General features: G+C 47.3%; 1 protein-coding gene across 6 annotated transcripts; it reads left to right on the top strand.

Moving 5' to 3' along the window:
- The first annotated feature begins 480 nt into the window (after positions 1 to 480).
- rnf144aa (ring finger protein 144aa) lies at positions 481 to 24,087 on the top strand. Of its 6 annotated transcripts, none has more exons than XM_072698778.1 (9): positions 481 to 644; positions 972 to 1,198; positions 15,102 to 15,252; positions 16,505 to 16,609; positions 17,611 to 17,671; positions 19,121 to 19,331; positions 20,950 to 21,097; positions 21,595 to 21,684; positions 23,384 to 24,087. In XM_072698778.1, the coding sequence occupies exons 3-9, from the start codon at positions 15,118 to 15,120 to the stop codon at positions 23,513 to 23,515; spliced, it is 882 nt and encodes a 293-aa protein (XP_072554879.1). In that variant the 5' UTR covers positions 481 to 644; positions 972 to 1,198; positions 15,102 to 15,117; the 3' UTR covers positions 23,516 to 24,087. The 6 variants fall into 6 exon arrangements, with proteins under 6 accessions (XP_072554879.1, XP_072554880.1, XP_072554881.1 ...); XM_072698779.1 differs by having other exon boundaries at positions 481 to 669; XM_072698776.1 differs by lacking the exons at positions 481 to 644; positions 972 to 1,198 and adding exons at positions 12,241 to 12,449; positions 12,634 to 12,766.
- Positions 24,088 to 25,468: the final 1,381 nt, after the last annotated feature.

Below are 25,468 nucleotides of genomic sequence, written 5' to 3'. Positions count from 1 at the left end.
TTTATGTCGTTTTGTGTAGGTTTTGAAGTCCTGTGTTGTTTTACGTTGTTTTTGGTTCTGGAGGAACGCTGTTTCATTTCACTGTGTACTGTACCGCATGGGTTGACTTGAGAATTTTCTCTCTGCCAGGAATGATGTATAATCAGATTTTATATAATTGTAAGATATGTTGGGAAAATAATAATAATAATAATAATAATAATAAATAATAATAATAATAATAAAAAAACAATAGGGTTCCATCTGCTACATTACTTGAACCCTTAACACCGATAACTGGGAAGGAGATCCTAGGTGCAGGGCCGGCCAGTCCTATAGGCAACATAGATGGCCGCCTAGGGCGCCAATTTCTGAGGGTGCGCCGACTTGCTAACTAATTTCTCTTTGCCTCACCTAGGACGCCACAATAGCTAGGACTGGTACCGCCTAGGTGTTTAACACTGTGACCCAAGAATTTGGCATCACTCTCATGACAGGCAAGAGTTTTGCACACGGCGGCTCTTGGCCGAAAGAGGGCGCCGTTTTTATTTTTTTCCCCAATGCTTTAGTTTCAGTGTAGCAGGGTTGCGGTCGAACTGGATGAGGATACGATTTAAATGGCGTCTGTCCAGCGGGTGTCACGGAACAACTGATTCTTCTCCCTGGTGAGCGAAGTTGGGCTTTGTCAAGGTACCTGGGAATACGTCGGCGGTCATATTGATATAATATTAATTATGTAAGACATTGCCGATGGTCTGGCTATAAAATAGGCTACGTCGCCTGGGAGGGATCGGAGGCTTTCCGTGAATCTATAAACTAAGAAGCTACTAAATTAACACAGATAAATACATGCACAGATTAGGTCGCCATCTAACTGGCCAGGATTGCATTTCGATTGAAATACCCGAAATTTACTTTTGGGGTAAATGGGTCAAAGATAGTCATTAGCGTTATTTGTCTTGTAACGCGCTGTTTTTTTCCCCTCCCGTCAGGTTCCTAATATAGAAGTAATACGTTTTCGTGGATGTCATGGGCATATAACTCGGTGGATCATGTGCAATACTTAAGAAATGCGGAAAAGCTGAAAGCGTGTTATTTGAATAGCCGCACGCACGAGCCATATGCCAGTTTAATCCGAAGCAGCATCTCGGGAAACTCAGCCGGCGTCTTCGCCGGGGGACCATTACCGGGAGATAACGGCGAGCACACCAGAGCCGAGGTAATGTCTGTCTTTTTAATTTGCTTTCCCCCGTTTTATGATCGACAGGCCGTTTGATGAGAACCCGGCGTCTTCAGCGTGATGCATATGATCGTATTGCTGTTTATTAACACCAGTTTTGGCCATGAAGAGCCTACTTTTTGTCTGTCCGATTCCTTTTTTTGTGTGTTTGTTTCCAGCTGTTTTTTCGTTGCAACTTCATCGACTATCATCAATGCATTTCGCACTATTTAGTCTAAAACAGGGACCTTTAGGAGAAAACCGTGTTTGTGCAGGTGATTTATCCGCAGGTAGGTGGGGAAACGTCCTTATACCACGCCATAAGTTTGAAATGTGGATGTAACGGCATATTTCTAGAATAGCATCCATCCATTTTCCATATTCCCTTGTCCTGTACAGGGTCGCTGGGCGTCCGGGGGCGACGGGCGGGGAACAACCCAGGATGGGGCGCCAACCCATCGCAGGGCACATTCACACACCATTCACATGTACATGCACACATTTGCGTGATTTGGTCACGCCTATCAGCCTCAGCATGTTTTTGGACTGTGGGGGGAAACCGGACCGGAGTACCCGGAAGAAACATGACGATACGGGGAGATTATGCAAACTCCGTACGCGCAGAGGCTGGGACTGAGAGATGTAGTTATCTCTACGTGTTTATTTGAGGTTTGTATTAAAAATGAGAGCCAAGGCTTTCTGCGTTGTGTGCATTCATGCTTGCAACACTACGGACCTTCTAACTGTAATACTGCGCGTGCCTTTACTGAAACAGATGGAATAATATAAGGAATCGGTACTACTGTATCTGAATATTCGTTTTTACCAGATAGGGGAACTTTGCCTTCTTCCTTTTCCTACATTGTAGCTATCCTTATATTTATCTCAACAATTTTTGCTATTGTTACATGGATTTATGTTTAATTTGACGTTTTGCTTAGCTCTCTGTTATAGAAGTGAAGTTGCCTTTTTGTCATTGATTCTTTTTAAGGAAGGGCATATTGTTCAATGTTAGTATACTAAATTTATATGTTCAGGTTCCTTTTGGGATGTGAACCTGAAATGTCCATCCAGTCACTCTCTCCTGTTGCTGCTATTTTGCCAAAGCTACTGTTATAAGAAACTCATAAATTATCCTGAGGAAACTGTAGGCAAAAACATATATACTGTATTTAATTGGTGCTCTGTTTGTTGATCTTGTATCACCAGGTTATGTCATGCTCTTAGAGGTTACCTTCAGAGTAATACAGTCATAATTTATCTTTCAGTTAAACTTAACCTCTGAGTTTCAACTGAGTCATTATTGCATGTGTATATAAAATAGAAAAGTAGGACTGCATTGGAAGTTATTCAGAACATTTAATTAAATGGTAGATTTATTAACCCTCATTATTTTAACTTAAGTCATGGCACCGTACTTGGAAAAATTCCATTTAAAAAGCTTCTGTCAGCCCAGAAAGTCTCTTTAGTTGATTATGTATGTGCAACAGTTGTGCTTATAAGGAACACAAAGTTGTTTTTGGTGTCCAGAAGAATTCTGTGGCCAAATGTGTGTTTTACATTATCACTGTCAAGCATTATTCAGATTCAGGGACCTGAACATTTTGGAAAAGTGGCAGTTTTCCTTGTGAAAAAGGTTCCTGGGAAGCGTGTTACACCAACTGGGCCGGAGGGAGGGGAGTGAAGATGATCTCTGGAGGGGGGGGCCGGGAGTAAGTAAGCAAATCGGCCTCACCGATGCTGCATGAGGGGGAGGTTGACATGTCCCAGCCCCGTACCAGTCCAAATGAGGAGGTGCCTTTGGAAACGGCTGAGCAGGAAAAGCTACACGCTGTAGCTGTGACAGACGATGACCGGGAGCCGAGCCGAGATGCTGGTTTAAAAACAGGCCGGTTATCTGAGGCCGAGCGAGGAAGCTGTCCACCTCCACGCTCCGGCATGCAGAGCTTAAGTTAAGAAGCTCTCACGTCACACCTGAGCACTGTGACATCGCCGGGACGGCGGTCATGTGATCTCCCTTCCAGGGAAACTCAGAATTTGTGTTATGGCAAAATTGACTGGAGTTCTCGTCACTTACTGGATTTGCTCGGTAAAGATGTTGCCGAATGGGACCCATGGCCCACGGGGGTCGGGCTGAGTGTTCGCCGGCCGGCCTGGAGGGCATTACTCTCCCATCAGTATCGACGCCGTAGTGTTTCTTTAATGAAACTGTGATAGGTGTGTGTTCTGGGACAGACCCTGTCTGCCAGGACCTTCTTTTCCTCCTCAGGACCCTTAGAATTTACTTTACGGCCTGCAGTAGCAGTTGATGCTGATCATGGTCACCCACGCCGCCTCCTTCTACATGCGCGTGCCGTATTGCCCCAAAAACCCCTTCTCAGTTCCCGTTTGCCCCAGATCGCGGGTTAGCTTTAGGGCTATTGATATTGTTTCATCTGTTTTATCCTGAACCTAGTGCCGGTCAACCCATTGAGTGATATAGGTGGTCACCAAGGGCCGACTTAGCAAGCCAATTTTATTGGCGTTGAAGCTTGCCGGGGGAGGGGGCAGGGAAGGGGTGTTATTTACGTAGTGCTCCACAGGGGCTTCAGCCGGCCCTGCCCACCCCCCTGACTGCGCTCTGTGTCAGTGTAACTTTACCATGACCGTTGCTGGTCGGGTTACTTGACCTGGCAAATGTTGAGCTGGAATTCCAGTGACTTTGTTTATCTTAACTTTTTTTTTTTTTATGAGAAGCAGGGGAGAAATTCTGCAGTAATTCGTTGTCAGAGATTCTAAGGATTACTGTCAGTGTCACCTTGGCTGTCCAGATCATAATTACTTGCGTAATTAAATGACTAATTAGCTAGTTAAACCAGCCATAACTTAGGAATTTATCCGGTACATTGGCTCTGTGGATGGCATTGGAGCGTCACACCTTCAGGTTTGTGGTTTGAGTCCCGCCTTTATCTTTGCGTGTGGAGTTTGCTGGCAGATATGATTGTGCGTGCGCCTTGCAGTGGACTGGCTTACCATCCCTGCCTCTCTCCCTGTGTTTCCTTAGCTAGGCACCAACCCCCAACAACATTGTACAAGATAAGTGGTTGTAAGATGGATGGGTGGGTGATGTGTTTGAAAAAGGTCCTGGGATCAGGAGAGGGATGTTGAAATTAGGTTTCCTTGAGGCTCAAACAGTCGTTACAAACCATCTACGTGGATTGCATCTCCTGCTGCTTCCCAAAGCCACCACAGGACATTGAGAAATTGGCAGACCTGCTTAATGCAAGGTGGAACTTTTTTTCCATCTGTTATGCAGAGTCTATACTCGATGTGGAAAGTAGGGATGACAATACTCTTCGAATGTGCCTAGAAATACCGAATGAACCCGGAATACCTGCAGGCTTGTGTACAGAAGCTGGCATCTCAGTGGAGCCCAAGTGTCAGTTACTACCCCTGATTGTTTCTCACATAGCAGGAATGCCTTCGGGCTGAGCGGGCAGGCGTTCCGCACTCCCGTCCCCGGAGTCGGGGTGTGCCGGCTGACTCAAATGCTACCTATTTTTAATAGTGTGTTTATTTCTGTTTTGTTCAGGTTGACGGCAGGTTGGCTACATGTAATGCTGAATTGTCCCAAGGCTTGGGAGGTAGAACCTAACAGATGTAGCAGCTTAAAAGAAATGATTAAGGAGAGAAATAAACAAACACACTTTCAACGGAGAATTTCAATATAATGCAACAGGTGCGCGAGAAATTCTCCTGGGCCGTATTAGTCCCTTTCTGATGGTTGTTTATCAGGTGTGTATGTGTGTTATTCAGATACGGAGATGGAATGAGGAATCTGTAGCTTCACAAAAGGAACCTTGGAAATGGGCTTCAGAAGAGAGACACTTTTTCCAGGTAGACTGGCCTTGAGAAACACTCTGGCTTTTTCAGAAAGCATCTTAGGCCTCTCTTGGCTGCGGTGCCAAAAACGAGGGAAAATCCACTTCCCTGTGAGCGCCGTTTAACTGTTCCACCCAAACAGCTGCTTCTTGGCTCTCTTCGCGTATCCCGGTGATTCCAGTTAGCTCGGGATCGAAGTCTGCCCGTCTCTAGCATCGTGATTGTCCTCCAAGAAGGAAACATTTTCTTGATACTGGATTTTAATGGGTAATGATTGAGAACATGTGCGCCGAGATCGGAACAAGAGATGGGACACCATTAAGCAAGTCTGAGAAATGTGGTAAACTTTGTCCAAAGTCGATCCATCCATGTTTATTTAATGCAGGGTTATCAGTAAGGATCCTATGCAAGCCAACATGGGGCGCAAAGCAGGGATACAGCCTGGATTGGGATACCAGTCTATTGCAGGGCACAACATAGAGATGCCAGCCGATGTAATTGGACTACAGGAGGACGGGATTAAACCCGCAACCTCGGGACAGCAGCAGTAGTGCTGCGCCGTGTTGCAGCATGCCATGCTAATCCAGAAGTGTCTGTCGCAAATATTTGTGTCCACTAGCTGCAGTTGAACAGGACTATTGTGTTGTTTTTGTGGTTGCTCCAGAAGTTCCCATTGTGCTCATTGTCTTAACTGAATGAAGCGGTATTTGTCTTATTTTAAAAAATTTATACGTCCATCTGGTAACTGAGCACAATAAACAGTTAGAAGACGGATGGATGGATAGATGTGCATCCACTTTTGTGTAGGAAATGTTCATATTCCTGGGAGGAAGTAGGGTGGAGAAATGTACAGAAAACTTTAATTTAGAGGGTCAAGTTAACTGGGGCAAATAGAGAAATTTATGCATGAATTGGATTTTTGGAGGAACAAATTCAGTCCTGTCTTTCGGTTGGCTTGATATTACGTTTCATTGGCTCAGGTCAGCTTACGCCCTAGTGGCCATCAACAGGAGGTTCGGTCAAATGGTCCAGTCTGTGTGTTCAGGAACTGCTCTTGTTTCCTCAGACAGCACCCTGGCAGTCTGACCCTTCTTACTGCAGAGACCCCATGCAGCCAGAACATAAGAATTAAGGCTGAATGTCAGTGTCTCGGGAAGGAGCGAAAACATGGACCGTCTGTGGGTTCCTGAAGACCGGGTTGGGAATCACTGTTGCATGTCCATCTGTGTTTTCCTCATTTCTCCCACCACGGGAAGGTGGCGTCAAGGCTGTCGGTCCCTGAGGAAGTATGAAAATGATCTTTACTGTTTCTTATTATTGAAGTCGAATCTGAAAGCAGACTATATCCCAGAGAACAGAGCGATCATTATCACCTCAGGTTGAATTACCATGCAAAAATTCCTCCTTGTCTGACAGTAACCGCCATGTAAAATGAATCACCTCTTAACCGGGGCACCACCTTTCATATACTAGCCAATGAAAATGTTTTCCTTACCATAGTTTTAGTATTCGGAGTTTTATTGGTGTTTGCTTTTCATGTGATGAGCCACACTGTGGCCATTCCACGTGCCTTCGTTATGACATCACAGGCACTCCCATCCAATAGCGAGCTTACATCAGAACATTGGCAGTGATGGAATTCAAGTGTTGCTAAGGACTATATACAGTGTGTTCCTCTGTATGCTTTCTTTCATGCGTGAAACCATTGAAGATCCGATATATAAGACTTATGGTAGCGGCTCATCCTTTAAGGCCAAGCCATTGTTTACAGAATCTGTCATTACAAAAAGGAAACTCCTAAGACATTGATAACATTCTTGATGATGTTTAGAGAAGACTGAGGGATCAAATGAGGCATTTCGTAAATGACTGACTGGATTCACTCAGTGGAAGCTAACAATGCAGCCGGCAGGAAGTGTGTCAAGCCGAATGGTGATTGTCGGCAATCCCGACTGCCGTGTATTTTACAGGGACAGATATGTTATCAGAATTTCACAATATAGTTTTATTCTTTGCAGTTGAAAATAGAATTCTCTGTTTGCCTGAGCCCCATACAGGTGGGAAGTCACGACGGGCCTGTTTGCGTAGCCCGCTCTGATTCTCTCCGCTACTGCTGAGTAGATAAGCTGACACGTTGGCTGCGTCGAGGGCCCTATGCCCTCTGGCAGCCGGCCGAGGGTCCAGCCTGTTCCCGGCTTCGGAACAGGCCTCTCCGTGTCACCGGTGCCCGGGGAGAGCTGGGGACGGAACTGACTCCCACGTACACGGTGTCCCCGCACGGCTAAGCGCTGCAGCGGGGTGCGTGATCTCGCTTCAGGAGCCCGGATTTATTTGGGGTCTTGTAAACAGTCTGGGTGGGGCTGTGTTCTATGTCCAAATGCTTAAGGTCATTTCTAAGCCAACTTAGTTACGGTAGCCAATGTGCAGGACGACATTCAAGACATTTTACGAGCTTCGTTGCGCAAAATCGTACCCTGTAGCTCTATGTACGCAATAACTTAAATGTGTCGGAGGGAAAAGCTTCCCAAAACACATCTTTTCGCCTTCTCAGTGTTGTTCAAGCACAGCGGTGTCCCTAGTGAATTATCTGTCATGGCACACAAGTGCTGACTGCCGGTGGTTTTTAAATAGCTCCCGTCCAAGGCTGAGAGGTCTGGCAAGTTCACCGCAGTGACCCGCGCCCTAGATCTGCCAGGCAGGTCTGGCAGGAGCGGGACCAGCCGATTGGCTGATCGCTGGGGATTTAGCTGGGTCTTGCAAATGCGCCGGTCACGGTTCACGTGGAGAATCCATCCACCCAAATTCCGTAGCTGCTCATCCGGCACAGGGGTCATGGTGAATACGAATAACTGGAAACACTGGTCATGAGCAGAGGCGGATAGTTCAGGTCCAGAGAGTAAAAGTCCAGACCAAGATTTTGTTTCAGCCAGCCAGTTGAGTATAAAGACTCACAGAACACTTAACTGATTGTTTGAAACAAAATCTTGGTCTGGACTTTTACTCTCTGGACCTGAACTATCCGCCTCTGGTCATGAGACAGGGACACCATGGACTCATGATGGATTTAGGGTAATTGCAACCCAAATCATTCCATCATCCCACTTATTACTGGACCAGGGATATACAGAACCTATCCAAGGCAGCTTTGGACTGCGGTATACCCTGGACGGGGTGCCAGTTCATTGCTGGGCACAGTCTCGCACATTATAGGCAATTCATGGATGCCACATGTCTTTGGACTGTGGGGGGACAATCGAGTGCCCAGAGGGCACAGGGAGAACTCAGCAGAACACACAGATACAGGCTTGTGAAGGGCCTGGGCACCATCCACCAAACGGCGCTGTTGTTGGAAAATAATAAGAGAAATGCTTAACTATTGATCTTTTTCCTGATAGTATTTCCATGCACGTTGTTGGCAGAGCTACTGCTGTTTGAAAATTAATTAGTTTCTGGTCTCCTGACTGTTTGTTCTGTAATAAGGTTTAGCTTGAAGTGTCAGCAGACGGTTTGTGTGCGTGATTCATGGGTTTCACAAAGACTTAATAACACCTTTTGCACATAAAAAGTGAAACAATTTGAAATAGAGGAATAACAACAGAGTTTGGTTGCTGAACTGCACTTTTTCTGTTGGAATTAATTTAATTCAGGGTATAAATTACGTAATTCTTGTCAGTCCAGTGTTACTGTTCCCAGTGAGCTCTGGTTAAACTGGTTAAGGCACTGGTGCTCCTCCTGGTTTAATTTTGGTCTTGTAAGCATCACAAGCAGGATGGGTTGTTGGGAAGGTGGATGGATGGTATGTAATGCAGCACGCCTATTGATTTACGAGCTTGTGTTGAAGACCGTTTGTTTTATGCATTCTGTGCTGCAGTTTTTCCTTCCATCTATCCAATCATCTTTTCTTTTGGATTGTGGTGGGAAGCCAGAGTACCCAGAGGAAACCAGTGCAACACGGAGAACAAACTCACAACATCTGGGGGGGTGCGGGGGGGTCATGTTGTAATTGGTGGACTGGACCCATCTTTATAAATCCTCTTCCCTGCTTGTGCTTATCGTAAATGTTTACATCCAGAAAGGCGTTTTCATCTTCTGTCTTTTCTTTTGACATCAGCACATTTGACAAGGCACACTTGGTTTCATATGGGGGGGGGGGTGTCTGCAAGCTGTCCGGCTTTTATACTCTGGCATGTTGTCAATTTTAAGCTTTGACTTCAGTGTTTAAATGCTGCCTTTACAATTATCAGGGATTGAAGCATTCCTTGCCCTTACAATAATGGCGTCCTCTGGAAATTCAGCGTTCTTCACACAATATACAATTCTTTCCCCCCCCCCCCCCCCGCAGATGATGTGTCGTGTTATTTTGGATGACAGGCAACACCCTCTAGAAATGGCTTTGCTCTTGTACCGGGCGGGTCTGACGTTTAATAACGTAAACGTAATTTAATAAATGTAAAAATAACGTAAACGTAATTTAATAAATGTAAAAATATAACGTAAACGTAATTTAATAAATGTAAATTGGAAGAGTTTTTTTTTTTTTTTTTTTCCTGGAATGCTTGGTGATAATTCAAATCCCCAAACACACATGTTGCTTCATGACAAACTTGGGTAGAGCCTGTTGCAGAATGCCATCCAATTTTGCACACAGTGGGAGCGTGAAGTCCTGTGCTCCGGGAAAATATCAAAGGGCTTTATTTGGATCCTCTTTGCCAAAAATCGCCTGGGTGAATGAACGTCGATTTTGTCAGGCTGTTCACTCACTAGAGGAGACGACAGTCTGCATGCATCTGGTGGCTATCAGACCTCAGGGACTGGGAAACGTTATAGGTATTGGGTGAATGTATTGTCTGAAAGGAAAGTCAATGTTTTAATGTTTGATAATATTCATTATGCTGCTGTATGTGCAGTAATCTTAGCCAGAGGCTTTGTTGTACTTTAAACCCAAAATCAGGAGGGATCGAGGGAGACCGCAGTGTGATGAGCGATCATGGCCTGGGGGGTAGCTGTCCCCCAGGAGCGCGGAGCCTGGGGGGGGGGATTGCATGTCTCAGTCAGGGGGCTGGCAAAATCCCAGTTTCTCTCTCCCTTTATGCTAGATTCCAAGGCCAGCCTCCCAGACAGCCCAGTACGAGGCAGACTTGGACCTGACGCGGCTGTTTGTTTAAGTGCCTGCACTGAATTGACGTTTCACCTCGTTGACAGGCCTCACTGATCAGAGGCACTGAAAACAGTCTCCTGGCATCTGTCCCGTGTGAGCACAAGGGTTAAAAAAAAAAAAAACCTTAAAAAATGCAGCCATGGCGACCCTTTGGCTCTGTCGTGGTTATTGTTTTTATCTGGATCAGCTAGCTGGGATTGAGGTGCTCAGGAAGCAGCGGCGCGATTCGGGCTCCATGAATAGCCATGCAGATGCTGGCTGACGTGAGGCTGACGTGTGCCGTCTGGAACCCTGTGTGCAGCCGGCTACGCAAGCCTGATGAGACAAGCTCACGTGCTAAAATGCTAGCCGCTAGTGGGCTGTTAGCAAGAGCGGCTAAGCTAAATTGAAACATTGTGCTTTAAAAGTGTCATTTTCATGTGCCTATTGTAGCATTTAAATTTGTTCTTGCTCAAACTTGCATATATTTATTCAATAGATCAAACAAAAAAGTAAGACGCGCTATTGTCCCAGCCTTCATTTGAACTTCATCACTGCACCTTCTTCTTTAAGGGGTTTTGATTTACTTATCTGTGCCATGCTTCAGACGGATGATTAGAGGGTTGATAGTGAGGTCACAGCCTGAGGAGCCAGCTATTGGGGGGGGGTCAGATGTCACTCACTCCCAGGCACCAATCGCAGATATATAGGTGGGGTTTGGAGCAGCATAATGGATTACACTGGATGAAAACCACACTGAAAGATTTATTTCAATTGACTTGGTGAATGGGTCGATTCCTGGGCTAGTACATCAAAGATGTTTTCGCAGAACTGTGGTTTAAAGTACATTTGTTTGTATCTGCACCACTAGCGTAGATAATCAAAGTGAAGGACAGCAGGCTGGCATTCTGTCATCCCCGGCTCGCGTCGATACCAGTGAAGCAGCAAAAAACAGCAAACTGTGCATCCCGTGTAACTGAAAGGTCTCTACGGGGAAGTTTAACAACGAGAGATGGAAAGAAGATAAGGTGCAGAATACTTGCCCCCCCCTCGCCATCTTCGAGCGGCCCATAAGCCGACGATAGCTCGGGATTCTCGAGGGACCCGCTAAAACTCGGGGAACATGAATGCTCTTTTTCTTAGCCGTTCCCCGACCGACTCCGAGCGAGCAGAAGAAGGGCTTGTGAGTGTCGGACAAGCGGCCCCTTTGTGCCCCTCCCCCGAAGACAAGGGGCAGTGTGTTGAGGCCGACGTTGTGGACAAGGAGCTTCACGCTGTCCAGTCGACCTGAAGCGCCTGGGTCCCGACTCCGGCTGCCTAATTACGGGACACTTTGCCAGGACACGTTCCCCTCCTACACAGCGCCTCCTGTGTCTGAGGCCGGGATCTCCAACCTCGCCCAATCGGTCTCGGGTTCGGCAGCTGCAGGGGGAGCGGAGAGGAGAACCACAGCATGTACTGTGTCCACTGGGTTTCACGTCCACATGCAGAAATGGGACATTTAGTGGGTGATGTGTGGCTAGGCAGGTTAGTGCAGAGTGCCTGCGATCGGAAGGTTGTCTGTTCCAAGTGCTTAGATTTGGGTATGGATGGTAGGGAGATCTCTACTGATATTGTGGGAGTGCCGTGTGTTTTTAGGGGGTTTAGGGAGTTGATTTGGTCCCTACAGGTATAGAAACCAAACCTTATGTCTTCGGCTAGTTCATATCCCCGGGCCAGCAGAGCGATGTTTCTCAATTGAAAGCGTCTGATAAGAAGATAAAACGTAAATGTAATTTTGACTATGGTATTTCTTTTGATGATTTTGCTTCAAGCAAATGCGTTCCTGAAATGCTGTGAGATCTGTAGGCCGCCCGCTGAAAAAAATAATGCAGTTCTTTAAGAATCTCTTTAAAAGCTTGCAGCTGATGAATGACTTTCCGGTCATTCATCCCATGTTTGCAGTACCGAGGACGTCAGATCGTTTGGCTGAAGCTGCACCCAAGATAAAATGGGCGGTGGGGAGGGTGGAGTGGGTGGGGGGGGCGGGCGTGATATAAACATAGGCAGTTAACGGAGACACGCTCACTCAAGTGACCTGTTTTGCTTTGCTGCCTTCCCTCTTGCTCTGAAGCCGTCAGCGCCCTTCAAAGTTTTCTGCGGAGCCCTTCCGTAACTTTCTACTCACAAACTGGGATCCGCTTCCAGAGTGTTCCGTTACTGAAAATTATACTCGCAAATCCTCTCAATCCCTGGACGGCTTCTGCATAATAGGTAGGAATGCCCCCGTCAGGGGAAGATGAGTGTTGTAATAGAACGGTAACCTAGATAGGTTATAAATAGAGCTTATGCAATGGCTCGATACGATGTTATGTAATCATGCCGAAAGCTTCTTCGCTGGGCCGCTGTTAAGGCTGCCTCCCGCCTGTGGCACTGTGGTCCACCTGCGGTTTCCCAGGCTCTTTCCGAACTCCTGAACGGCTGCCAATGGCGTCCGGTGTCGGCGCTCTGCGGAAGCTGGTATCGGAGCAGACTGACGCGAGCGGCTGCTCGAGCCGAGGGAGCCGGCTCGATTGGCTCTTCAGCCAAAGGTTGTATGGGATTTTTTTTCCACCACGTTACACAGCGTTCGATATTCTATCTACGGTGGACACGTCACTACATCTTAAATGTCTCGTTTTTCTGTCACACCTATAAAATACATGCTTGAGCCTGATCTTAGTATGGCTTCATCATTGTAGATGCTTCTGTAATATCTGCAAAGGTTTTGTTTCCTCGTTGTCTCTGATGGTGTACCACGAGTTTATTGAAGGTGTACTCTTGCATAAATTGGTTTTTGTTCCCCCACAGGGTCTTTTTTGGAAATTAAGAAGTCCCTCCCGGAGGTTCATGGGAGTTTTACTTGTACAATAATGTTCTGAGGACAGAAGGGAAAATGATTTGTTCAGCGAGAGAACCAATCAGATTGTAAAGGAGGTGGGTCCAATCAACTAGCATCTGATTGTTTGGTTCTGCCTCCTCTACAACCTGATTGGTTATTTCTTTGAAGCAATTATTTTTCTTTCTGCCCTCAGAACATTTTGTGTATGTAAAACTCCCAAGAGCCTAATGGAGCCTCATTAAGGAATATTTGTCTATGGCGCGTTGTTCTGAGGGATGTGCAGTGATGACGATGACAGCACCTGTGCCGCCCCAGGCCCTCGGGTCTGTAGCTCTGTGTGGTTGTTCCTCTGCAGTACAGCTGGCCCTCTCTTTGCTGGCACTGTCACAGACAGACAGACAGGGGGCGCCGCAGTTAGCCGATGTCGCTAAGCGCTCCCCACGCGTCCACATCCTCCCGGTCCTGGAGAGACTTTGTCTGAGGGTGGTACCACTCGCAGTTCTTCCCCTCCCAGGTCGGACTCGTGCCTCCACCAGACTCACTAATTATTCACAGCGAATTGCTTTGGGATGTCAGCCGGCTGGTCAGTGTCAACACCGACTTAATTATTTATTTTACCTCCCAATTATTTAAATGTTTGCAGTATTGACCTGGTAAATATTGGAGCAGTTCCCTGACCTTCCCAAACCGGGGGCGGCATACCTGTCTCCCTCCCACCCCCCATGCCGAGCTTTCAGCTTTCTCCAAGGGGGGTCTCACAGACTCCCCTGGGGCTCCGGCTTGTTGCCTAGCAGCTGTGGAACACGTGTCGACACGTGACTCATCTCAGCCGCGCTTCTTTGCCACATAGCCGCGTTTACACTTTTCTGGAGGGGGGAGGTGCCCGTTTGAGATGGCAAAGCGGGTGGGAGAGCAGAAAACTCGCCTTGGCAGGAGGAGGTGTCAGAAAGGGCTTTTTGTTTGTTTGTTTGGTTTTACCTCCCCCACTCTTCAGAGAGGTGCTCCATGGGTGCAGACTGATTTTCAAAACATCCTGTCCACATCCTTGGGGGGAACGTGGTGAGTCAAAGCGTATCCCAGGAGGTCTAGGGCAGTACCCAAGACGGGACACCAGCCATTGTGATGCAGACTGTAAACTCTGTTGAACATATTTGTAGGGGGGGGCAAGGGGGGGGGTAAGGGGGGGGGTGGACCAAAGCCCATTTATTCATCCTACCCAAACATCATTTCCAGGGGTATAGATAGGGGCGGGGCTAGTGGCATAGAGATAGGGGCGGGGCTAGTGGCATATAGATAGGGGCAGGGCTAGTGGCACATAGATAGGGGCGGGGCTAGTGGCACATAGATGGGGGCGGGGCTAGTGGCACATAGATGGGGGCGGGGCTAGTGGCACATAGATGGGGGCGGGGCTAGTGGCACATAGATGGGGGCGGGGCTAGTGGCACATAGATGGGGGCGGGGCTAGTGGCACATAGATGGGGGCGGGGCTAGTGGCACATAGATGGGGGCGGGGCTAGTGGCATATAGATATGGGCGGGGCTAGTGGCACATAGATGGGGGCGGGGCTAGTGGCACATAGATGGGGGCGGGGCTAGTGGCACTAGATGGGGGCGGGCTACGGGGGTACTGGCCCCAGGTGGCCTCTTGAGTGCTATGATAAGTTTGGTCCCTCTCTATGAATTATGCCCCCCACCTTAAGAAAATCACCCCCGGTCATTACCAGTCGTTACCATTACCAGTACCATAACGTTACCATTACCAGTACGTCATTTGGTCTGCTCTCATCTCCCCACCCCATTCTAACACTTTCCATCACCTGGCACCTATTTGGGCTTCTTGTCTTTTTCACTCGTTGGTGCTTCATTCTCCCGCGTGCTGTGGTTCTCCTCTCCGCTCCCCCTGTCAGGGCACCGACTCAAGCAGCTTTGTTTATGTGAATCTGCAAGTTACTCATTAGTCCTTACTGAGTGTGCTCAGATGTGTCAGCCAATCCAGATGGCCGCCCCGCTTGACAAAGGGCTGTTGTGTTCTCTGCTGCCTTCCAGAACTCCGCCGGGCGCCATGACGACGGCCAGGTTCCGACCCACCTGGGACCTGGCTCTGGACCCGCTGGTCTCCTGCAAGTTGTGCCTTGGGGAGTTTCCCCTGGAGCAGATGACCACCATCACGCAGTGCCAATGTGTCTTTTGCACGCTGGTAAGGGAGTCCATGTGTGACCCAGGTCGTCTTCAGTTCTAGCGCCCCCTTCTGTTTCCATTCCAAACGACTGCAAGAGGACAGACGGAAGTGTTTCTACTGGAAATAAGCATCCATACCCGTGATGTGAACCCATAACGTAATGGCATGTGAGGGACCTTGATACCATTCTTCTTAGATGTTTGAGGGAGGGATATAATCTGCACTCTGATAACCGTGACCATGTCAGTCATGATTTTAAAATACCAGCATATAAATTAAAAGCAATTTGGGAGCCATATGAATGAAAGACCATTTAGTCGTAAGGTTTTGTTGTCTGGCCATGTGGCTAAGAAATGATCATTTGGTTCGAGCCACATCCCGATACAATCCATCAGCACTAAAGTTACTTAGCAGATGTATGTGTTAATAGTGATGTGCAGTAGAGAAAGCCGGGTCACCCAGTCCCTGGAGGGATGGGGGGCTAACGATCTTGCCCAAGAGTCCAACGGCCCCCGGGGTACCCCTGCCCTGTCACTCACCGATTCGAAACGACGATAAGGCCGCAGCCTCGCTTGTCTGATTACATGCAGGACAGGATCTTTCCGAAACATACTGTTCCCGACCTATAATGAGCAGAACATTACCCCTAATGAGTGCTGCTGTTCCCGTCGAGTTTCTGCCGGAAAATCCTTTAATTGCCGCCATTAAGAAAATGCACCCTGTTTGTTCGCGGCTGCATTATTTAATCCGGTAACGGGGAAGGAATGTGTTGTTCTGGTGATGGATGGAAAGAAACGGATGCATTAAGTACAGCCTGTTTGACCTGTCAGATATCACAGAATCGTGTGCAATAAAACTCAGTCCCCTGCTTATGTAATTGAGGTCAGGATGGAAGGAGCCCGTCTGAATTGTAAAGCACCACTGTTTAAAAATCACTCGCCTCTGATTTTCAGGAAACATCAGCATCATTTTCACCGCTAGTTTTTGGCTAAGCGCTCGTCCCACTGGAGTCTCAATTACTACCATTAAATGCACCTTTTATAGTAAATAATAATTGCTGATGGTACAATTATTGTTTCAGATTTCTGATTGTGCTTTTCAAAAGGTGAACTTGCTGCCTAATTGTAGTAATTTAAAATAATAAATTTGGCACTTAGAAAAATCTTTTGAGGTATGACTAAAAACTCTCTTGCCGAGTTCCCTTTTCCAGTAGGAGTGAGTAAAATGTGTTGCTACTTTCTCTCTTGTCCCCTTTTTCTCTAATGTTCAGTGCCTGAAGCAGTACGTCGAGCTCCTGATCAAAGAGGGCCTTGAAACAGCTATTAGCTGTCCAGACTCTGCCTGTCCGAAACAGGGACACCTCCAGGAAAATGAGGTACACCCCTCCTGAACATTTTAGATTTGGTAGTTTGCTTGGTGCTGGGTGCTTTTTAACGTGATATTTTTTGGACCAGCAAAAATCCATCAGAGGAAATATGTAGAGGAAGACCTTTGTCGTGAGGCAATTTCCAGAAGAGGTTAAAAAAAAAAAAGTTATTCGAGCTAGACATGGGCAAGACTTCCCTAAACAAAACCAATAAAACAATGTCAGTTATCTGTTTTTTCTGCTGATTTGCCGCTCATTACTGCTGAGTCTGCCGGGCTCCTTTAAGACTTCCTCTTTCACATGAAAACCCACCTGCTTTCTGTATCAGCTAGCAGTCAGCACAGGAAGTGGGCCGTGCTATTTCGGGATTTGAGGTTCCCATACATCCAGCCTCGGTTCAGGAACTGTCAGGGGTTTTTGCTGTGGAAACGACATGAGGGGAGGCGTGACCTGTGTGCCTGGGAATATTCTGGGACATTCGGAAAGGGCGTAAATTCTGCTGGAGGATTTTCATTTTTGAACTGGGGTAGTGGTGGGTTATAATCGTTTGATTCTGCCGGGTTTCGTTTGTCCAACTTTAATTATGTCGACAATCGTACTCGTATTACGTGTATTCTGGGAACAGTTAACGATGATTTTAAAATGCGATGAACGGCTGATCTACGGAATTAGGTCAGTTAGGTGAAGCCGGCTAGAGAGTTACACCGCGGTGGACACTTGGCACATGCTCTGGGCTGCATGAGACAGATGGTATGTGGACGCACTTTCCGGTGGGTGTCGTGCATTCCCAGCATGCACCGGGCCTCACCGCTCAACCTTGCTTAGTCAGTCTCCTGACCAATCAAGGCCTCAGGATAGTGATGGCTCTTGTAATCAGCCAGGTTGCCCTCCCCCCCACACCCTCAAAGGGACCTGCTTAAACCAAGTGCTTGTGCTAAGACCACATTAGCGATCGCCGCGGCCGCATCCAATCTGAGGCCCCCATCCCTGTCTCACGCTTCCTCCCCCAGATCGAGGGCATGGTGCCGGAGGAGGTGATGCAGAGATACAGAAAGCTGCAGTTCGAAAGGGGTAAGTGGGCAGTGGCACCGTGACAACCTCGTCGTGACAACTGCGTCGTCGCCGTGGAAGCGGAACTGGCTCCCGGGTTGTCGTCATGACAGCCACTGGTGCAGCCCTCTGGATGTTTATGAGCGTAGTCAGGCATGTGTGTCTGGCTCTGAATATTTCACAGTATTTTGAGCCCTCTGCATCTCAGTCCTGGACCTTCTTTACATAAATCTGTAAATGTTCTGTTTCCTATACAGCATTTTTAGTAACTTACCTTATCCTCCTGAGATCCAGTAATTCATTTTTGTCCTCTGTAGAGGACATTATGTTTTTGCTCATATCTTCCATACTATACAAGCCACCCAGCTAAGCCTTTTAGTGTTTCTTAAAAAGGACAATAAGGGCTTTAAGATGACATCACATGTACGGGGGTATGCTTTTACCATGCCAGTATTTAAATTATGTGTAAAAAAAAAAAATCAAAATTAGGAGACTTTTCCCCTTGAGCTTATTGAAAAGAACAGATTTATGCAGGTAGTTAGTCGTATGGATAACTTGTGTATCTCCTAAAGACTCACTGTACACTGCACTGTGTCCAGACTCACTGTACACTGCACTGTGTCCAGATACTGCTCCAAACTGGACATTTTAAACGGATATGTGAAACTGCGTTTAAATATAGCTGCTCTGGCCGTGAGTCAGAAGCCTCGCGCTCATGTGAAAGTGTGGCTCTTAAATCACGTTGAGTAAAGGGTAACGAAAAGCAGCCTCCTGGAACAGCTTGTTCTGGGGCCCCGCTGTGTGTTTCCCGCACGGATTTTCTGCGGAGTGTGCAGTTTTTAGGTGCGTCGCGCTGTTCCCTGTGTCGCATGTGCTGTGGGGAGTCCCTGTCGAAAGCTCCAGGAGTGTTACCCCCCCAGGTAAGTAAATGCAGAGGGGGACACCTGAGAGATGGTGTTTACCTCTGCTTTGGGGGGAGCTGGGGAGGGGGGGTTGACTGGCACGTTGGGGGATGGGCATCCTGGAGGTTGGGGGGGTGGGCATGGCCTCTGTACATGTGGACCGGGTCTGAAGTGAGCGGCATTTGGGTTGGCATGGGGAAACCCAGCGATTAGTGACTCACTCTTACCCTGTAGTGATTCTTTTGTTCACCATCATGGCGTGCACGCCAAACTCGGGGGCCTGTGACTTCATTTAAGCGGTCCGTGTGAGTAACATCCATGGCAGGGGAAGAACACAGCTGGTTGTGTTTTGTCGGGACCCCTGCACCCATGCCAGGGTGCGATCCTGCACACGGCCGCATTGTGCGAGCAGACAGTGGGATCAGTGTTAGGGGGGGGGGGGTGCAAGCCGGCTTGGCCTCACCCATCCCGGAGACCACAGAGCCAGCCATTGTGGAGAGCGCCCCTTACAGGACGTATGCTGAAGTGCAGGGGGTCAGTAACGCCGCTTCATCTCACCCACTCACAGAGGTGCTGCTGGACCCGTGCCGAACATGGTGCCCGTCTTCGTCCTGCCAGGCTGTGTGCCAGCTGAGGGAGACAGAGGCCCGGCGCCCCCAAGTGGTCCACTGCACTGCCTGCGGCCTGCAGTTCTGCTCCACCTGCAAGGCCACCTGGCACCCAGGACAGGCCTGCCAGGACAGCCCACCTATATCCGCCTTCCTCCCCGGAGAGACCAGGTAGGCTCCACCCCCTCTTCATCCTCCACATGCCAGCCACCATCATCCTCACTGATCAGTTCACCCTTAATCACTGAGGGAATAAGAGATAACGATTCAGGAAATTATTGCGCATGATGTTTATATTTCTGGCTAAGGACATATTCTGAAGGATTCTGGTTCAAATCCCAGAGGAGACCCTGCCTTAGTGACGTATATTTACGGATATTTTGTGCAGATTCTCAGACAGAGAAGGTTAGGATTTATTCAGTACAAATTACTTTTCAGGAAGATTAATATTATGAGCTGGAATCCTGCCAACTGGTATCTGGCCTTGGGGGGGGGGGCGGGGACGCCGTATGTCTGTGTCACCAAGGTCACCGCGGGAAAGATGTCAAGCACCTTGTGCTTTGGATGGCCTACGGGAAAGCTCGGCATTGTGGGAGTATAAAGGCAGGGGTGGGGTCTTTCACGGAATTACCATCTTAGAACGGTTTGGCTTTAGTGTCCTGGTCCATAAAGCCCTGAATAACATGCGACCTCCGGACCCATACTGGCTATGGTCCCCATTATGGGCGCCTAAGGGCACCGTGCTGTTCCCATAGATACGCGACATGCGGTCACATGAGCCAAGCAAGTAGAGTGGCCCTCAGACTGTGGAGTCAGCTATTGTGGGCGCTTTGTGAAAGGTGTGGTTAGGCTGGTAGCCCTCCTGCTTCCCGTACGGGCAGCCCAGTTACGCCGATGGCAGTGCCCTTTGGTGTAGCCGGATTGGCCTCATTAAAAACTAAACAGAAACTGAAAAAAGAGAGAGAACTTCCTTCTCAAATAAGGAAGCGTGTCGCACTGAAGACAAGGGGGCTACGCAAACATTTACGGGTCGTTCCACTTTTAACAAATTCCCAAAAACATTTTTGCATCACTGATTTTGATTTTGGTGAAATTTGGTGTGTGAATTACACATACCTTCCAGAGCTGAGAAATGTTTGTTTAATTAATTATTTATATCTCTTTGAGATATAGTGCCTTTTCTATACCGCAAGTAGCAAAAAGAATGATAATTCTACTACATGGCTCAGCTATAGCACTGGAAAGCTCAAAGAGAGTCTGGTTAAATTGAACTTTAACTAAGTTTCTAATATCAAGGCCAACTTTCATCTCGCAAACTGCATTTTACTAGTTTTGGTTATTAAAACATAATGAAGGGATTGGAGTCTGAATCTCCCCTTTTCCAGTAGACAAATTTTTGAGGGGGGAAAACCATTTCTAAACTCTGTAAGGTTTGTGTAATTCACATCACAAATGTCTGATACATGACCCTTGTTGGTGTGTAATTCACATCACAAATGTCTGATACATGACCCTTGTTGGTGTGTAATTCACATCACAAATGTCATGCATGAACCCCTTGTAGGTGTCATGTATCAGAGATGCCACTTGGGATGTGAAGCTGTTTGTGTTTGTTCCTGTTATGTATCAGGTTGTATAATTGGATGGATGGATGGATGGATGGAAGGAAAGAATTAACTAACTTAACTTATGGTCACTGTGACTCTGACCAGGAGAAGCAGTTGGAAGGTGAATGGTTAGGTCCTAATCTAGCCATTTCTGCGCCCCCCCCCCCCCCCCGATTGACTAGTGCTCTGTACAAGACGGACGAGGACGATGCCCCCATCAAACGCTGCCCCAAGTGCAAGGTGTTCATCGAGCGCGACGAGGGCTGCGCGCAGATGATGTGCAAGAACTGCAAGCACGCCTTCTGCTGGTACTGCCTGGAATCGCTGGATGTGAGTGCCCCCGCCGTCACGGTCTGGACACGTGATCCACTGCCCGGTCTGAGGACCTGTTCATAACCCAAATCCCACCCCCAAAATACCAGACTATTTGGCCGCTAGAGTGCTATTGCTTTAGTGGGGAGAGACTCTCTAGGTCATTGTCTAGGTGACCGGGAGGGGGTGGAGGGGGGGGTGTCAGTATGAGGTCACTGCAGCCCCCCACACCTACTCCAAGCTGATCATCACAGAAGAGGGGATGGGGTGGAACTGGGAGGAACCAGCAGGTCTCTGGGGTTCCAGACCCTACCTAGAATAAACCATCGCAACTGCATATGCATGTATACCTTCGGGGGGTGATGTCCTTGTTTTGATCTGCACCTTCAGTCTCCCTGGGTGGGAGGGTGGGAAATGCCTCTCCAGCTCTCTGGCAAGCCTCGGTGGAACGTGCCGCGCCCCAGTGCCGGTATGGTGGTGGGTCGCGACCTGACGGTACTTCCTGTCCTCACCAGGACGATTTCCTCCTGATTCACTATGACAAAGGACCTTGCCGCAACAAGCTGGGCCACTCGAGGGCTTCTGTCATCTGGCACAGAACACAGGTAGGTGCCCCGCACAGCGGCCTGGGTCTGGGGCACTTTTAAAATAGCTGAATAAGAGTCATTTTCCATAAAAAACTTAAATCGTGACTCAGTAAGAATGATCATGGTCTCACACAGGGGCGATTCTAGGATTATTTTAAGGAGGAGCCATAATTGACAGGGACCAACCTTATTAGCCAATGATATGTTCTGAATCAGTGAGTGACAGGGGAGGGAGCATTCTTGGGGCCAGTCAGGTTTCAGTTTTGGCCAGTGGCTCTGTGGCCCCGCCTCTGTGTATACCCCTAGCCTAATACTTCCAGTGCTGTGAACTGGACTCCCATCCATGTGTGTGGAGTTTGCTTGTCCGTGTCAGTTCTCTCCCATTGTCCGAAAATGTCCAGTTAGGTGAATTTATATCTATACATTTCCCATAACGCAATGGGCTGGTGTCTGACCCCTTGTTTTGTCCATCCTGGTTCATCTTGGCCCTGTGTTGCAGAATCGGTCTGGAAAATGGATGGATGAGCTGCGAGTCTGTCTATCTGTGCTTCTATCTATCCATCCATCCATCCATCCATCTCCAGAGGCAAATTCGGGATCTTACCCATATCGAAATCTTACTCATAATTCCTGCGGGTGACAGATCAGAGCTTTGAATCACAGGATACATGATGCAATGCGATACTCTTATGCTTGGGTGCTGATCCTACCTACATATGCACAATACTGCCAGTGAACGTGATCACCATGGTGCCGATGCTGTTTCTGTGACCAAGCATGCAAAAGACCGACTCATCGACATGTGTTTGCTCGAGTGACTGTAAACGGACTCCGTCTAAACAAAGCTTCCCTCTTGCTAACTGCTAGGCTGTTCAGATCGCCCGGTGCAGAATTTGATAACGTTCAGCTCCACTCGCCGAGAATTGGGAACAAGTCCAGTACATCCATTAGGGATAGGGTTAAGTTACCTGAATTGCTGACTGGACAAAGTAATCTGCATGTTAGCGGTGGAATGGTTTCATGCAACGGGAAATGATTTCCTATACAGCGGCCCCCCCTAGTGGTCAGTTGTACATTGTAATATTCCTCTTGCATGACCCTGAGGCAATTAGTCTTGATTTTTTTTTTAAATTGTTTATTATTTTCAATTTTGATTTGAAATCCAGTTTAGTTTTAGTTCGTTTTCTGTGCGTTTTTAATAATTTTATTAGTTTTTCCTCTTCTTTTTTTTTTGTCATAGTTTCAGTTAAAGTTCTAGTAATATTATTTTTAGGGACATGTGTCAGATCTTTAGAGAATCCTGCATGAATACACAGCGAACATTACGTACTAATGTCCTCAAAATGAGCAAAACGTTCCAGCTATTATTAATGGTAAAGATAAACAAATGATTACTTTAGCTAAACAGTATTTGAAAATGGTAACAAAGTATTTGACACTTGATTGTATTTCATTTTAGTTCGTTTCAGAAGCAATTTTTTTATAGTTTTTGTTTAGTTGTAGTTTTATTTGTTTACGAAAATGTTTCGATATAGTTTTAGTCTTCGTGAACGATAATAACCCTGACCTGGGCCGCCGTGGTGTTATTTGGATATACCGTTTAATCGGAAAGGCAGCCTGGTTTTTCCCAGTAGCTGAAGCAGCAGTACCGAGAAATGCAGCTTTATGATCGATGTTTCACACACTGACTGGTTCTTTCTCCTGCTGCCCCCTACAGGTGGTGGGGATTTTTGCAGGCTTCGGGCTCCTCCTCCTGGTGGCGTCACCGTTCCTCCTCCTCGCCACGCCCTTCGTCTTGTGCTGTAAATGCAAATGCAGTAAAGGGGACGATGACCCCCTGCCCACCTAAAAAAAAAAAACAGAGCAACAACCCCCCCCCATCCACCCACCCACCCTTGTTGTCCCGTGCAGACAGATTAAACCCCAGCACTATTTTAGCTTTCATCTACATTCTCAGAAGAGAGTGGGGGTCCAGGTCCTGAAAAAGGTCGGTGACGCCCCCCCCCCACCCCCGACGGATGCATGTCCTTAATGCACGGCGTACTACATGTGAAGACTGCACCCCTTTCTCAAAGACTGACGGCCACAATTTTTTTTTTCGCCCTAGTTTTCAGTCTTTCCTAAATCTGACCACAACACGGCAGATTTTTGACCTAGAAGGCACTCTGCATTCGCTCCACAAGAAACACCTCTGGGTTAACACTTTCAAGAGCATGGGAGGTGTTGAACTACACGTTCCGAATGGAAAACAGGTGACATTAATTGCTGTCTGTAAAAGAAGCCGACCACCTGAGCCGGCAGTCTAACCCCCAGGTGATGCTGTACATGGTGAATGCAAACATTGTCCTTCCCTGTGTTTGCTTTTGGTTTATTTTTAACCCCAAGTTTAGCCATTATGTCTGTATTAAACTATTAATTATCTCTTTCTCTTGATATTGCGAAGTTCCCCGAAACGGTAATGTTACCACAAGTCAGATCTAACTTTTGGTTCAAAATGGTAGTTTGGCCCTTATATAGGAACTCATTTGTTCACTGTTTTAACCCTGAACAATTGCCATAAATTACTGGGCTTATATAAAAAATGACAAAGGTTCGATAATCTTAGAATTCTGGGGAATAGCAAATCTTACACATATTTAAACAAGGACGAAATTTTACAGCAATTCCTAGTTGAGCCCCTGCATGGTAGTTTGTCAAATTAAAGTGTGTGTGTGTGTGTGTGTGTGTGTGTGTGTGTGTGTGAGTGAGAGAGCAAGAGAGAGAACTGAAATGACTGTTTCTTTTTGTCGATCTGCATCACTTTTACTATGCAAAGCAGTGCAGCCCATTCGAGTCCCTAGCCGTGAGCATATAAGCGCACTTTTAGCTTGCCAGACTTTTCCATCAGGGAGTTGGGCCACGTTCCGGATTTCATTTAGCCAATCAGGTCCTGACTTGTAGTACGCGGGTCTCTCCCTGTGTTTCGTGTTACGAATTTGCACGCGCTATTCTGGTTGCCCTCCCACCATGGAGCGCATGTCCGGGATGCATTTGCTTAGATTTTCTGGTGGTGATTTTTTTTTTTTTTAAGTGCCAAGTAATTTGTTTTTTTATGTGTTATTGCGTTTAATCCCTCACAGCTCACGTGTAGCCCCTTAGGACAATTTCTAGTATGTTTATTATATATTTGACCTTATATATTAAATGTAGTTTTGTAGGTAAGAGGCACATCTCCAGGATTTGTGCGTTTTTGCAGTCCCTTAGATTTCCTTTCAATTGCATGCCCAGCAAATGCATTAAATTCCTGTGTTATTCTGCCTAGTGATAGTAAAGCCGGACTGTAGAAACGATTAGACACCGGTGCCGCAGGACACGGCTGGGACAGACCGGGAAGCTTTCTGGTTTCTCCAAGGGCACGCAGGACACCGACGAGCCATACTTATCCAAAATATCCGGTTACTGTCACCGGTTTGGTAACCAGCCGTGGGCGAAAGAGAAGCCTTAGACCTGTAACCACGGAAAACGAGATCTTTCTGTAAGATTAACGTGTTAACGTGGCCCCTAGTCTGTATGAATTCGGGTTGACGATAGTGCCATATTGCCAACGGATCTTATTGGTGGAAATGATGGGAGTCTCTCGGTGGATGATGTGCATTTTAGCTCTTCCTTTTAAAAAGGATCAGCCCAGGACTGTATGTTTGCACTGTTTGTATAGTTAAGCTGTTTCTGCAATGAGCATCCCGCACACTATTCTGTGTTTCTGAAAACATCCTTGCAGTTTTTTACATGCAGGCTAGTGTCGCAAAATTCCTCGGTTAACAGG

The sequence above is a fragment of the Paramormyrops kingsleyae genome, chromosome 14, assembly GCF_048594095.1.
Source record: "Paramormyrops kingsleyae isolate MSU_618 chromosome 14, PKINGS_0.4, whole genome shotgun sequence".
Classification (NCBI taxonomy): domain Eukaryota; kingdom Metazoa; phylum Chordata; class Actinopteri; order Osteoglossiformes; family Mormyridae; genus Paramormyrops; species Paramormyrops kingsleyae.
This window is presented reverse-complemented; position numbering and strand designations above follow the sequence as displayed.

Excerpts from the sequence above, each read along its gene's own strand:
- rnf144aa (XM_072698776.1), top strand. The coding sequence starts at position 12,663 with ATGGCGTCCGGTGTCGGCGCTCTGCGGAAGCTGGTATCGGAGCAGACT. Across the intron at positions 15,253-16,504 it reads AATGTGTCTTTTGCACGCTG|TGCCTGAAGCAGTACGTCGA; the intron begins GTAAGGGAGTCC and ends TCTAATGTTCAG. Across the intron at positions 19,332-20,949 it reads TTCCTCCCCGGAGAGACCAG|TGCTCTGTACAAGACGGACG; the intron begins GTAGGCTCCACC and ends CCGATTGACTAG.